This window comes from Cyanistes caeruleus, chromosome 5, assembly GCF_971803275.1.
Source record: "Cyanistes caeruleus chromosome 5, bCyaCae1.hap1.1, whole genome shotgun sequence".
NCBI lineage: Eukaryota > Metazoa > Chordata > Aves > Passeriformes > Paridae > Cyanistes > Cyanistes caeruleus.
In genome coordinates, this window is record NC_141705.1 from 61,146,524 (window position 1) to 61,162,413 (window position 15,890).

Consider the following 15,890-nt stretch of genomic DNA (forward strand, 5'->3'; position numbering starts at 1 on the left):
AATTATAAACAATGTTTTGTATGATTCATTTAATTGTATATCTTTAGCTATGATATAGTTACTTCTGTGTACAGCTTTTAGGTGTAATCATAATATTTCAAAGCACAGGAATGTTATTTTATTTGCAATACTCCCTAAAGAGGAGTATTTCAATCCCTCCTCCACAAATCAATATCCTTAATGTAATACCGAAAGCATTTCTATGCACTTATTATTTCTGTAGTATTTCTATACACTTATTATTGTGGCTTAATGAAGGTTGCTCTTTTTTCTATGTATGTGCAAGTTAAATCTTTAGTTCATTTAAATTAAGACAAAATTGTGGTATTTTCAGAAAGTGTTGTGGGAGTAAAGAAAGGGTTTGGTTATTACAGGTTGTATTCCAGAACCTGATAGAGGCTGAGCTGTTTAAAATCATGTTACTAGGCTCTGCTTCAGGAGCATTTCATATCCTTTCCAGTTAAAAAACTTTCCAGGAAGTTGTTGTGGTTTTGTTTGTGTTTTGCTTATTTGTTTTTTGTTTTCCTGATAAAGTTTTAAGGTTGTTTGTTTTTCTCACTGATTTGGTAATAAAACTGAGCTGTTCCCATCTCTCTGCTGTAGACAGCTGACACTTTTTTGGTTTCTGTACCTCCATAGTGACATCATTGCACAGCTGTTACCTTACTGAGTGTTTACTCATATTGCACAGGGTACAAAAGATCCACTGTTTTTGACTGGTGTGACCTTCCCACCGGAATATCCCATCTATGAGGAAACTAAAATAAAACTAACAGTCTATGATGTCAAAGATAAATCCCAAGACACGGTAAGTGCTTAGCTTCATTCCTTGCACAGATCTTACTGAGGAGTAAGTTTCTTGCTGTGTTTTTTTTCTGGCTGTCATTAGCAAATATGAAATTGGTTTTGTTGTTCTCCTATCCCTAAAATCTACTTTATCAGTTATTGATATATTAGAAAATAGAGAAAGAGAATCATGCAGTTAAGACAGGCACTTTGCTATTGGCTTTTTAACTGCTTACATGGGTCAGCACAGGTATTCTTGGCAAATAAAAGATTGCTCTGGTGTGCTTTTTGAGGGCAGAGAACACATGGAATAGACTGAGATTGCACCACTGTGAATAATTTTTCAGAAATACGTTTCTGATAATATTTTACTTATATGCGCAAACCAGAATGACCAGAAAGCCTGTAACTTGGGAAAGAGCTACTCACATTTTATTTTAATCTCTTGTGTGATGGTACTTGCAGCTTTTCTATCACTTGCTTCTGTTATTGATTTGTAGCAGTCCAAGTTCTATGGTGTCACAGCTAAAGGTGAATCATTTGTTGTACATTTTTGAATACAGAGTCATCATTTTATTCTTGTAAGTTACTCACTTGAGCTGATATATGGAGGTCAGTGGAACAATCTGAGTGATTTAACTGACAAATACAGAGCTTAAGTGTCATTTTATGTGTTCCAGGTAATCTAAGATATCATCGTAGGACCTATGGGAGATGTGTGTTTTTCTCCTGTGGCAGCTGTAATCCAGCTAATAGTTTGCTCTTGGGCTTCAAGAATGACCCCTGACACCTGTATTTAATTAACTGAATTGCTCTTTACCTATCTGTAGTTGGTACCCAGTATGATTAAAGCAAGTGCAAGCTTATGTCCTGACTGTATATGTATTCATTATCTATAAGAAGGAAATTAAAGGCATAATTTCAAGCTTCGACTGTCTTTGAACTGCTTACAGAAGTGAAGTTCTATGTTTTGAGAACTTGTAATTTTTTTCAGGTAAAAAATTATTGATCTATTTGTTTAAATTTTCAACCTTTGTGAGCCAGCAGGTTGGCTCTGTCCCCTCACTGTGCTCTTTCATGGGAATGTGTGGAATATTTGAAACACAGAATCTAGATTTCTTCTCTGTTTAAGAATAACCAGGGAAGGGACATGTATGTGCATTTTATAATGCATATATTTTGAACTTGGTAGTGGTCCACTTAAAAGTAGATCCGGTGTTTATTCAGTACCTGTGGACAGGTGACAAGCACTGAATAAATGGAGTTGGACTTTGTCCCTTCCTTCCAGTTTCATTCTGACAGATGCTGGGAAATAATATCCTATCTTTAAGTGATATAAGTGAACAGGATTCATAGTACTGTTACCTTTAGTACTACTTTTCTAGCTCCAGGCTTCTCTACTGCCACTTATACAGGAGAAGATTTACCCTTGAGAATTAATATAATTTGATAAGTTTCTTGCAAACCTGTAAGAACTTTCTGTAACTGTTCCTTACAAGCGTAGTACAGGACTGGAGTCTCTCACAGGGAATCCCATTGATGTAGCTTGTAAATCATGAGAGAATACCTCTCTCTTTTTTTCATAGCATTTATATTATTTCTATGCAAAACATTCTAGATCTGTACTGTAGTACCTTTTTGTAGGGGAAAATATTAATCCCATCTCTGGTTTACATACATTTAGCATTTTTTTACTACTCAGCCATTCTAAAGCTGGATGTGAGTAAGAAAAAAATAAATAATATGTAGGATTTAAATAAAAGTGGGCTGCAGCATATGTGAATGACCTCACACTACCCTGGTTGCAACTTCCTTTGTGGCAATATTTGAACTTCCCTTTACATCCTAAAATCTCAGTGATGATAAAACTTGATTTTCTTACCTGTAATTAATTAGAAGTCATCACACTATTAGTTTGGGTGACTTTTTTTGAAGTTTCAATATTTATGTAGGTTCATAAAAGTCAGGTTGAAATGAGCTATAATTTGATATCATTACCAGCATAGCTGCAGCAGCACAGATCTCTGGGCTTGCTTCACAACCCAAGAAATTGGATGTGTCCTTTTGGCAGTAAAACTGCTCCAAGTGCTGTGGTGTCACAGTTCTGATTCTCCAGTCTACAGCAGAGCTGGCTTTCTTGTTCCTTAAAAAGTGCTGGCACTTTTGGCCAGACATGTTGGCTGCCAAACGTAGTCCCGCCATTCCTTGAAACAGACATTTAGGGGTGGAGGGGAATCCAGGCCTGCTAGGCATGCCCTGCTCTTCTAGGCTATGCTCTAGAGCAGACACCAGCTCAAATAACTGGGCATTTGTTGCAGAAATAAACCTTGGATTTGACTGGGAAATATTTCGCAGAAATTGTGCCACAGTAATAATTCCCACAGCATCAGGGCTGTACTACTGCTTGCCTCAGTTAATAAGCTCAAAGTAGCTAATATCCCTTGTCACAAATATATACTTTAACTTTTCTTATTTGTTTTGTTGCAACTATAAGAAGTGAATTATGAGCATTAATTAAACTCAGCAGGATTTTACTGCCACAAATAGAAGACTATAGATAAGGCAGGGAAAGGGCAGTGAGTACCTCACAGGATAAAGTGTTTTCTTGGGTTTTGTTAAACCTGACTCTGTCTATACAAGAGAATTAGCTCTCATTTTCAAACCTGCTGCATTTTTACTATAATAAAAACCTAAATACCTCTTGGGTTGTGCACACAGTTTCTAATATTAAAGTGAAAGAGGATGCTCCTCACTGAGAAACAGAATTTATTTTGGCCTGCTCTTTTAAAAAAATCAAGAAAATTTCCGTGATAGTATTCCTGTATCAGAAAGCTGATAGTTACTTTACTCTTGCCTGTCATTTAACTTACATTATGTGAGAAGTGTTGTTTAGTTATATTGAAATACTGTGCAGCTCTGGGATTGCATTCACTGTGCTTGACACACTGAATGTTCTGACTTCACTTTGCACTTTTTATGCTTCTCTGTCTGATGTTGATCATAACTATATCATAGCTGTGTCAGATTTTCTGTATTTTTTAATGAAATGGGGGGTTTTGTTTGTTTTGACTAGTCTTTCTCAGTGATTAGTTACTGTAAGTTTTCATGTAAATGGAAATTTTAAGAAAGATGGTTTACTTTGATATACTTAGAATAAAGTAGTTGGAATGCTTATGAAATATCATTTATATATATCAAGTGAAGCAATACATACATATTGGTGGGTAATGTCATATTATGAAAAATGTATAGTGGAATCTGTTTCTATATATAAAAGATTTTTCTTCTCATATTGCCATGAGCAAATTTATGTTTTGCTAGCTTGAGCTACATTGTCTTTAGGATTTTAGAAAGTTGGTTGGTTGTAATGCTGGGGCTGTACCTGTTGTCATTGTCTAATAAGATCAGAATTATAGGCTTGTAAACTGTTCAAAATTATCTCTGTTCCACTTTTGCACAAGCATGCTGTTCTTACCTTTCTTATGGGCATGCAGGTTAGCCCAGTTTGTTCTAGCAAGTTTTAGAGCTGAAGCCAGGTTCATTCTCTGGGAAAATACTGCATAGCCTAAGTCAGGTACCACTGCCAAATGACAGAACCACAGAAAATACAAAGCTGATGATTCTGTGTTACGCTGTGAGGAGTCTAGTGCCTAATCTGGGAGGCAGCAGTCATTGTTCTGTGTTTGGAATGATGCGTGTCCTGCAGCAAGAGTTATGAACCTCATACCCAGTGAATTGGGCCGCCTCTTCTTCATCCACACATGGACAAGTGCTGTGAGCAGAAGCAACTTTCTGCACCTGCTGGGAACTTTCTATATCTTATCTTTCCATCACCCCTTCAAAGACAATCTCCTTTGGGTGGGTATCACTACTGGAATTCACATGCGATACTGAAAGTTATACACAGCCAGTCCAATGTTATCTCCTGAGAGCAAGATGAAACTGGATGTATAAAAGGCACATTTGACAATCTGGTCTTCCTTTTTTTAGTTCTCAAATTTCATTGATTTAATCAATGAGAATAAAATCAGATCTATTTGATAATTTTAGAAGTAGTGGGGCTACAAGTTCTCTTTTGGATATGGGAACGTATGTTGTAAAGTGGCCATTTTAGATTAATTAGGCTTTAAATTACACATCTTTTAACTTTTGGAGTTTGAATCTTCTATTAAATCTGTTCACTAGTAATGGAATTTTGCAAATGTTTTGTGTTTCTTGATTTTGCAAGTGTCCCTGTTAAACTGAATCCCGCTGGGGTGAGTGGAAAATGAAGACTGTCCATCACGACAGAGGCATTTTGAGTTAAGCTGTGAAGCCAAATCTGAAGTGACAGCATTCTGTGTACCCTTGTGGGCATAGATCCCTTTCACACCACCACCATCACGCAGTTTGGTCTTTGGTGCTTTACCATCTCTGCTGAAGAGACACGGGGTGGAACACCAGGAGCGCTGCACAGCAGTGTGTGAAATGCATTAGCAGACATAAATGTGAAATCTTGTACCTCGCCTTTCTGCTCTCTGCCTGCACCAGAGCACACTCACCCCTGTGAATTCTAAAAATACCAAAGCAATTTCTCTTCAAAAACTGAAGAAAAGTGCTATACTTTGTTTAAAGAAAAAGCCACTTAAGTCTTCCCTTTCTCAGTTCTGTTCACTACTGTCTCTGCAGGATTTGCAGAGAAATATTGCCTTAAATGAGAAACTCTTATTATCTCATTCTCCTTAATAGAGCAGTACTATAGACTACTACGGTCTGCTACCCACAGAAATACTTGCACTAAAGCTTTAGATGTTGATATTTCTCTTCAAAGTAATCTGATTTTTTTTTTCATAAATATATACATTATGATAGATTTAGTTTTCCTTTTGCATCAGGCTAGATGCTCTTACTAAACATCATTATTAGGAGGAAAAGAATGTTTTTTGATTCTTCAAGGCACCTGTGTATTCACACCTTCAATTCTCCTAAAGTATTATTGTCAGTCTTTCTCTGTATTTTTTAAAAGTCTTGGATACAAAAAGGGAAATTCAAACTACTGACTTTCCTTTGGGTTTATATTGATATAAATCCTTTTTTTGAAGTGGCTGAGGTTACAAAAAGGTTTCCTGTATCTATCTGTAAGAGAATTGAGGATAAGTGTCAAGACTGGTAAAGTTACTGGTAAAGTCCATTTGTAGCCTTACTGCTTTTTGTGCTTCACCCTTGAAAATTCAGTGGGAGGATTTGGCTTTGCAAAAATCTTTCTCCCTTTGAAACTATCTGCTACTTTTTCTCTTACACTTTTATTACTTTTTTCTTTTGTTATTGAGGCAAACTCCTCCCTATAGCTGTATCTTCAAGGAAAATTGTAACCTACTGTTTGTTGGTCTTCCATTTTCTTTTCCTTTTCTACCTACTCTGCCAATTAAATGCTACTGCTGCCTCACATCAGACAAAGGTTTGTTCTTAGAGCTGACATTTGGGAAAAGATTTGTAAAAGTACCAAGCAATGAGACCAGTGGTGTTCTCTGAAAGTTTAAAGGGTTGCCTTGAAAATGACTTAGAAAGAAGGGAACAAATTAGTATATTATAAAATTTTCCTGTAGATTTTATTTTATTCAGCTAGGAATTTCAGTAACATAGGCATGATTGGTAGACAGTCTTGGTAGCATGGCCTAAAAAGCTTGCAAATATATCATTCTTGAATATCCTTCATTGCTCTGCCCCTCACTCAACCAGCACGGAGCACATCAGAACAGTCAAACAAATCCAAGGTGGCTTTTGCACCGCCCTGTCATTTCTAATGATGACTTTTAGTGTTCAAGGGGTACGTACCTTGTATGGAAGGTTTGGATGTTTTCCCCTGAAATATGCATGCTGCAGTGAAGAGAGGAAACAGAGCATAGCACAGTGTTTCTGTAGTCAGTGAGGAGCAACCTTGCTGTGAAAACATGACCTCAAGTTGTAGAATATGCTTCTGTCCTTTCAGAGGGTTAATCTGCTTTCCCTCACAGTGCCTTTTATGCTGACATCCCTTGGACAAGGCACTGGAGGAGTTGCACCTCAGGAAGGGTGGCTGGTGCTGCCAGCAGGCCAGGTACTGCAGCAGTGAAGGATTTCCTTAAGCTAAATGCAGCAACATGGAAATGTTTGTCATTTCAAGGATAAGATTTGTTTGTTCTCATTGGTAACTTTGTGTTTATTTTCAGGTGAAAGATCAGTTCTTCCAGCTCAGATGTGTGGGTACCCAGACAACAGCTGGTCTTGCATTGAAGTCTGGGGCAAAGAAGGCATTAAGTACTTCAGCCTTTTCCTCATCCTTTGTCTCTTTTGTGCCTCTGCATCCATTACAGATGAGATTCTCCTTAGCCCTCCTTTTGTAGCTAATGTCTTTATAGAAACATTTGTTACTGTTTTTTATGGCAGACACCAAATGAAGTTCCAGATGGCCTTTGTTTTTTCTTATTTTCTCCTTGAATAAGCTAATGGAATCCTTGTAGTCCTCCTGCATTTCTTTCCCTTTCTCTCAAGGACCACAAACTCTCTTTTTCTCCCTGAGTTCCAGCCAAAGCTCTTTACTCATCCAGGCCAGTCTTCTTCCCCACCAGCAGGTCTTTTGGCATGGGGGGATGGTCTGTTCCTGTGTTTTTAAGATTTTGTGATGAATGTCCATCCTTCCTGGACTCCTTTGCTCCTCAGGACTGCCTACCAAGGGACTCTGGTGACCACATTCCTAAACAGGCCAAACCTTTCCCTCTAGAAGTCCAAGCTGGCTCTTCTTCTGACTCCCTTTCCTTTTCTGAGACTTGAAAACTCATCATTTTGTGATCTCTGTGCCCAAGGCAGCCCCCAACCAATGCATCACCCACCAGTCCTCCTCTGTTCACAAAAAGCAGGTCCAGTGAGATGCCCTCCCTAGCTGGCTCACTCACCAGATGTCAGGTGTCAGGAACACCTCTTTCCCACAGTTCAGGAATCTCCTGGACCCTTTCCTCTCTGCTGGGTTGAATTTCCTGCGGATGTCTGGAAGTTAAGGTTTCACCATGAGAATGAGAACTACTGACAGTGTGACTTCTCCCAGCATTTTGTCCACCTCTTCATCCTGGTTGGGTGGTCTATCTGTCTTGTTGCACTTCCCCCTGATCCTTTCCTGTAAACACTTAACCCCATAATCACCATCATTAAGCTCTAGACAATCAGAATCCTCCCTAATACACATGGCTACCTCACCACCTCTCTTTCTTTACTTACTCCTTCAGAAGGGTTTGTAGACATATATTATACCCTTTGTACAGATTGATGTAAAACACAGCAAAGTATCCAATAAGGATTGAAAATATGAAAAGAACGGTGTATGGAACAATAGTAAGTCTGCTCTTGCTTTTGTGTTATGAAAGCAGGCACTCAGAGGTTGGAAAGAGATTTTTCTTTTGAGGTTTTGGGGTATGTGTTCAGTGCAATTGGAAGCAGCAAATTCAGTCTGTTAGAAAAGATTTTTTTTCCTCTACCACGTGCCTCATAAAAGGGTATTTTTCAGTTATGGCCATGCTTGTACCAGTAAACGTTTACATTTAAAACTTTGTACTTAAAAGCTGAGCAAATAATTCTATTAAAAAATTACATTAGAAATATATGCATTGGATGTAATATGAGATTTCATCTTCTTGAGCAAATTTTTGTTAGAAGAGCACAATAAATTTATCTCAGGGTAAACTATTAAATGTTTTGTATTATGCTGTATTTTAAATATTTGATGAATAAGCATGAAAGGCTTGTGTAATCATTTAGAATTTCTAATGCTGTTAGAAACCCACGTATCACTGAATTTTACAGTAATCAAAACCTTTTTATATAATCATTATGCAGTATTTTAAAGAAACAAATTCCCATGTGGCTGAAATTTTCCATGCTCAGCTTTCTTCATGCAGAAATGAGGATTTTGTTTTGACCTGTTCTTTGTTTTGTCCTGTTCACCACAGATTGTGTGATCACAAAGGGAGGACAAAAAATACCTGCCTTTTAGCATGCATTTTCTTTAAGGATCTGTTTGCAGCTTGCATAGTTATGGCCAAAAAGCCAGGAGAACAAAGGACAAATGCAGTCTTCAGCGTGGTCAAAATTTAGTGCATGTCATCCTCTCAGAATTTTAGCACCATAAATGTGAATGAACATTATTAACAGCAACAATTGTGGACCCAAGGTTTCAGTTTATGAAGCAGTTACTACATTGAACAGAGCATCAGCTGCTTTGTAGTGTTCTAACACTTTGTGGTACCTGAGGTGTTCTTTCCTGAGGAGTAAATTGACTTCCCTTGCCTTGAATTTATTACTTTTTGGCGAGATCATGGATTATAACCGAGGACTCATTGGCACAGTGACATTAGTTATATTTCTGGTTAGTCTTTTAGGTCTTTGGTTTTTTTTCACCATTTTGCTGTGATGAGAAAAAATGCATTTTGTTCCCCCCGCCCCCCCCCCCCCCCCCATTTTCTTGTCATTATAATCATGGTATTTTTAAAGTAAAATAGTTGAAGACTTTTAAAGTATCATGCAGCTGTTGATGTTTATTCTTGCAGTCTTATCATCCTTGAATCCTTTGCCATATATGTAGTCCCACTGATGTCAAATGAAAAAGATGGAAGTCACAACTATCCAAACCACTTTAATAAGATTTCATTTTCCTTTTCTTTTTGTTTTTTTCCCCCGCTTCAGTTCAGAGGAGGGAACAGTATGACTTTCTGTTGTACTGGGTTTTTTCTAGCCCAGCTTTCCCAAGCAGGCTTCAGCATATATCAGTAAGGCACAGCCTTAAAGGCATAACCAATGTAATGGCTCAAAGCATTATGAAGGTAACTCAGAGCAGAAAACAAAGATGACAGTAAACACTGCTGCATCAGCTTTGACTGTGAAACACCTGAGTCAGCTTCAAGTGAAATTTAGAGGGCTCGCACTGGAGAAGAAACAGAGAAATGTATTTTGTCTGCAAGTTGATAAACAGACATGTTGTCATACATGTCAGAAATAGTAAAGGAATAGAACATTTGCACCATTTCTAATGGATAGATTCTTGTGAGATAAAAGGAAGGTTTTGAGTGTGTATATGTTACGTTAGTCTGACTTGACAACCCTTTCTGCTGGAAGTTGAAATATTCTTACTTCATGTGTCTCACTGTTACATACAGTTGTCTACACTGTTCAGGCTTTTGGTTCTAAGGTAACACCATGGGCATTTGTGACTGTATTTTTGGTGAAAGGAAGAAAATCACTAGCTCTCTGTGGAGTAGAAGTCTGGGTCTATTAGCACAAAATTGTGCAGGTGTAACTGTCTTAGAAGTTTTTCTCTACAATTTCCACCATATTATGGCAGAAACAGCTGAGGCAGCATTGTATCACAGCTCTTCAGTTTTGTTTTCCTTACTCTTCATCAGTTCTACTGGGTGTTTTAGAAGTACATTGAGAGTCACAAGCTAATTCCTTTCATTGCAACAGCATCTGCACTGTCAGTAGTTGCATATAGATGTTTTGTCTTAAAATGCAGATCCACAAGTTCGTGTTGTGAGAAAATAATTTCTCTGTTGAGAACCTTTCAGACAGGGTTGTTTGCTTCTGAACAGAAAATCTGTCTCATGAGGGACAAATATGATTTTTTTTCCTGTAGAAGGCAGCAGTTAGTATGTTTTTGAGATGCTTGGAAGGCTTGCATTTTGACACAAAGCTGCCTCAATGAAATCAAACACGGAGGTCCTTGATTTGTTATAGTTGTGGGTTCTCATTGCCTCTACTCCTGGGGAATAACTTGGCAGCTTTTCAAAAACAAGTGATTGCAAGGCTCTTGCTAAAGAAATTATCTCTGAATGTAGAAGCTCTGGACAGTTACTGCCCAATTATTGTCACCCTGTTCTGAAATAACATCACCCCTGTGGGACAAGGAAGTTTCTGAATAATTAACTGGGTCCAAATGGCTTTCAGGCTTGGGTACAACAGAAGACTGTCCTAGCAGTATAAATTGAAGTATAGGCACACATACCAAATTTCATTCAGAGGCTTCCTGAGAGATTTTTTTCTGTGTACATACAATACTCTGTGAAAGTCATGTCCAAAGTTTCATTGCCCTTTTAGACAACCCTGACATTATCATCTGGCAATCCTCTTCAGGTGAATAAATCTGTCTGGACTTAGAATCTGTACAGAGTATTTGATAGTAGGGCAGGGGTATATTCCTTTTCTCTGCTTCTTTCTTAATGTTCCTCAGGCAGTAGCTCACTGGCCCCCAGGAAAAGCTCCTGTAGGAGCCATCAGAGGGCCTAAAGTTTTCACGTCTATTTTCAGACAGGTGAAACCTCATAATCAGCAGTACATGTAGTATGAAGACAAAAAAGCCTGTTGATTCCAGTTGCATTAAATTCCATAGGAATAGGACACTGGCATTTTTAACCTCTAAAATATTGTTCCTCAAAATCCATGAGCTACCTATTGAAGGAGTTGAAGACACAGTAACAAAAAGTGAAGGAGTGTCACGTATTTTGGAAAAGCAAAATAGTATTTGCCTTGGTTTTGGTTTGTTTTCCCCCTTTTCTTGCCAGTTCATTTTTTTCCAGATTTGCAGTTTGGTTTCCCTGCTAGGTGTGTAGCCTGTTTTGTATGCGCTGGATGGACCATGCTGTTTATTTAATGTTTCTGAAACTCTTAGATGAAGCTTCTCCTAGAGTTATCTGAAATTTTTTTCACTTTTAGTTAAGACAAATTGGATGTATCCATTGAACTATTAGTGACTATAAGTTCTTTACACAGGAAAAACCTGTAAATTCAGGTTATTTGACAGTAATTAATTCCTCTTATGATCTGAACACCTAGCTCAAGTAGCATAAAATATTCTGGATTGTCAATCTCCTCTTTAAGAGAAATTGTCAGGAAATTTGTATTTACTATATTTATGCCTGTGATATAATCACAGTGAATCTTATGAGACTGCGTAGCTCAGACATTTCTTTTGATTAGGTCATAATTATTGATGTCTTAGAATTATTAAAAATGGAATGGGCAATAAATTCTTTGCTTCTTTAGTGAGTGGCTGTCATCCATAACTGTTTATTGAGATGCTGTAAGTTAACCTGCATACTTCACAGTCAATTAAAATAGAAGTGGTTTGCTCTGACTTTGGGAATTCAGCGCTGTAGGGCCTGCCTGTTTAAGACTAGGTTTTTTGTATCCTAGTTGCTGGGCACTTTCCATAACTGAGGTTGCACTGTCTGAAACCAGATACAATAAGTATTTTTATATAATGATGGCAACTTCTTTAATATGGGTCTGTAGACTGGGAAAAAATTTTAGATTTTCAAAAAATTGCATAGCTTTATTACAGATAAAAAGCAAAGTTTTATTCTATAGTCCATAGTCAATTTTCTTTATTCTTTATTTATTATAAAGAAAAGCAAACATGTATTTTCAGATGGTTTTAACATCTGTTATGACTCTAAATAAGAGATGATAAAAGGAATCCCATGTGATCTGGAAATGTGCAGATGTTTTCCTTTACCCTTTTCACCACCAAGTGTTGAAAGCACAAGGATTTAACCTGGAGTTAAGCAAAATTTATGTTGAAAATGAGCTTCTAAGGCAACCTCTGGATTGGGGAGAAGATTTGCTTTGCTTTAACATCATGTAGTCCTTCTTGACCGATACCCAGAGCTGGAAACCTGGGAGGAGAAATGTGGTGAGTGTCTGGCCAACATCCAAACACAAAGTGCAGAGTGGAAGGCAGATGCTAGGAAAAATATTAAGGGCCTAGATGTGATTTAAAGGACCAATCTAATATTGCCTATCAAAGTAGACCCATTATTGCTCTCTTAGATGTTTCACCACACTCAAATACCTTTTTGGCTGTTTTGTTCCTTGGCAGCTGAGATTTTATTTTGGCATGTGATGAATGGGGGATGTGAAGCAGGTGGCCAAATGAAATAAGTAGTAGGGATGCAATAGGAAGAAAGTGCTAGGAAGATTCATATTCAGAGCGAAAGAGGTTGAATTAGAAGATATGGTCAAAATTTATATTAAGTTAAATAGCCTGCATCATTCTGTCTCAGGTTTGCATTCAATTAGAGCTGGATTTGTTTGCCTACAAATAGAGCTGTATCACTGAAATGAGCTTCAAGTCTTAATTCCTTTGATATTTTTCTATTGGAACGAGTAATGATATATGTAAGGCATTGGAAGGAGTTACTGGAGACATAACAATTAATACTGCAAAGCCTTAAGATGATACATCTTTACCTCTGAGTTTGTAGTAAAAAGTACAGAATTAGCTAAAATATTAATATTGCAAAGACTGAAGTGTTGTATGAGGTAAGTACAAAGCTCAGGTAAAATGAAGGAGACCGCAGGTTCTCCTATAGTTGCTTTGCTAATCCAAAATTCATGTAATTACATTGTATACCTGCAGTTTATGTGATTGTAGTGTATACCTGCTCACTCTTGTTTTTCTGGGCCTAAGGCACAGGAGGTTAAATGAGGCTGTTATTGTCATTTGCTTCCACAGTTGCCAATATTGTAACTGGATATAAAAAAAAAATCTTTGTAATATTGAGGTTAGGGAAGAAAATAGTCTCAAACTCTAAAAACATTGAACTTAGAGCATTAGTAACTAAAACAACTGCAAGTGCATGTTTCATTATCCTTGAAAAATGTAACCAATGTATGCTGATATTACTAGCAAGTGCAATATGATGAGTTTTGCAAATGTATTTCTTAATATCCTAAAAACATGTTCAGAGAATATAAAATTGTCTAGTGTGCGTGCCTACACCAAAACAGTAATTTCAAGTATTTTATTTCATTTTATTTGTGGTTTCTCATTTATATCACGTATTCAAGTCTTGTTCAGGATTAGCCCTGCAAAACATGAGAAAAAGCCTTCAATACTTTATCAAAGTAATTTAATTTTTCAATGAAGTAGTTAAGTTGGCTTTTCCAAAGAAGGGAACATTGTCATTACCATTAAACTAATGTAATAATACTGCATTATTATTAGGAGTTATCTTAAGCAGATAATCACTTTCTCTTAAATTAGCCTCTGCTGTTACTGTAAGGCCATTCACCTGTAATAACACCTCACCTTCCTGAAGAACACAGTGGTTAATGGGGGCATTTGGTTTGGCTCATATTTCTGAAATGCTTTCATTTTCTTGTCTTCCATGAAATGGAAGGTGATTAAAAGGTGATATTGGACAAAGCAGCCTTTAAATGATTGGAATAAAATTCCCAAGAATGTTCACCTGGTGTATTTGATTTCCCTTGAATAAGGTTTTGTTTGGTTTGAAAGGTGTATGCTTTTTAGGGGGGGAAAGGGACTTTTTCTAGTAAGATCCTTGGCTTGATGGTACTTTAAACTTGCTAGGTCTAGTTGGCTGGATGAGTCAAAATTTCCACATGGAAATTTCCACATGGAATTCCTGGAGTTTGAGCTGGAAGGCAGTCTGTGGGTGGAGTGCTGCTTGCAGTCTGGAGTATAGGTTAGTATCTCAGCAACGATAACATTTGCAGGAGACAGGGCTGAAATTCTGAAAGGTGCATGTATTTACAGGAAGGTTTCTACATTCATTTTTGGAAGGCATCTTAAGTTGTTTCTTTTTGATCTCTTATGCCTTCATCTGGTTTTCAGATCAGTAAGGAGATCACATATAGGTGGGTTATTTTCTAAGCTAGGTGGAAAGTTTGTACCCCAGAGCAGTGTGTGCTGTTTAGTGCTCTGACCTTTTTCTGTGTGCTGTTTTTAGAGTCAATATTAACAAAGATGAAAACAGTCTACACTGAAATCATGAATAGCATTGAAGGTCTGCTACATATTAATAGAGCAGTTCCTATTTATGTGGGACGAATTTTAAACCTGTGTTTAGAGTCATGCAGTCTTAGAAAAGGTGCTGCTTTTTGAAGTATAGCTTCTTCAGTATATTTAAAGAAAAAAGCTGGAATGTAAGCTACAGTATCAGATATCTTTATTTACTTTTTTGGATTTTTTGGGGGTTTTTTTGGGTTTTTTCCCCCCTCTTTCTTAATCTGTATGGTCCTTGTTACTGCTGATCAAGTTCACTGTCTCTCCTTAACCTTTCAATTTTTACGGAAGGAAGTTGAAGTAGGACATGTATCGTTACCTTTGGTTAGCTTCAGATCCAGAGCTGGAAATGTACCAGGTCTGTTAATCAATCCTTTTCTCTAACATCTGTGTCTGGAAGTCAAGGTGATGTGTGACTGCAGTATTTCTCTGGTGGTATCAATTCAAACACAGAGGTGTTTGCAACATGTACTGAGTGCTTCTGCTTCTCTCTTCTGAGGGTTCTGCAAAATATTCAAAATATTTTGATACTTAACAGTAACTTGCAGAAATTTATTTCCTGAAAAAATATTTGTGCAGATAAGGATAGCAACCACCCTGTTAATCTGAAAAAGTCTGCAAGTATAACCTCTGTTTTTAAAATAAAAACAGTATTGTGCCAGAGAAGTAGAGCCTTTTGTCCTGTGGGATATAATTTCTACATGGAAAGAGAAAGAGACTAAATTAAATGTACTCATCACAGGAGTTAACAACTATGATCTAGCAACACTACACAGTGCTGGAAGATAAGAGCTGAAGTCATATCTTACTGCAGCTACTGGGAGGCAGGCAGGTTTGAGGCAGGAACAAGGGTGGAGCACAAGGATCCAGACCTCCATTTCAGGACTAAACCCTTACCATGAACGAGGATGTGTTGAAGTAAAATGCTGCAAGAATGAGCAAGTGTACTTGTGTTTAACTGAATTCTCCTGGCAGTCTTACAGATAATATTAATTGCAAAAGCTTTTATGGCTGAAAATAATGTTTGCAGTGTGTTAGTGCAAGTTGCATTTCCTTCCCAGGAGCTGTTAGTATTTTTATGATGTTTGAATTGAATATTGACTGAACAATCTGTCCTTATTTGGAACTGAAAGGAAATTTGTTGAAAAAATCAGAGAAAAACGAAGAGTGGATGCCTCACTGATCTTCATGGAAATTGTTAAATTTGCTATGAGCTTTTAATGTTGCTCATGATGCTTGCTGTTGGAGTTCCCATCTTTCAGATCCAGAAACGTGGAGTCAGTTCCATATGAGTCAA

The 15,890-nt window shown here is 37.4% G+C and overlaps 1 protein-coding gene across 22 annotated transcripts in view; it reads left to right on the forward strand.

The window, feature by feature from the left end:
- Positions 1-15,890, forward strand: part of INPP4B (inositol polyphosphate-4-phosphatase type II B) — a 322,348-nt gene that overhangs the window by 146,115 nt on the left and 160,343 nt on the right. For 16 of the 22 annotated variants that reach the window (XR_015286969.1, XR_015286968.1, XM_086889768.1 and 13 more), the window contains exon 6: positions 692-808. The exons of the other annotated variants lie outside the window; for them this stretch is intronic. Coding sequence is in view for 14 of the 16 variants with exons in the window: in XM_086889768.1 (XP_086745894.1) it covers positions 692-808 (117 nt within the window). In the remaining 2 variants the exon portion in view is untranslated. The remainder of the gene's footprint in view (positions 1-691; positions 809-15,890) is intronic. 22 annotated transcript variants of the gene reach the window in all.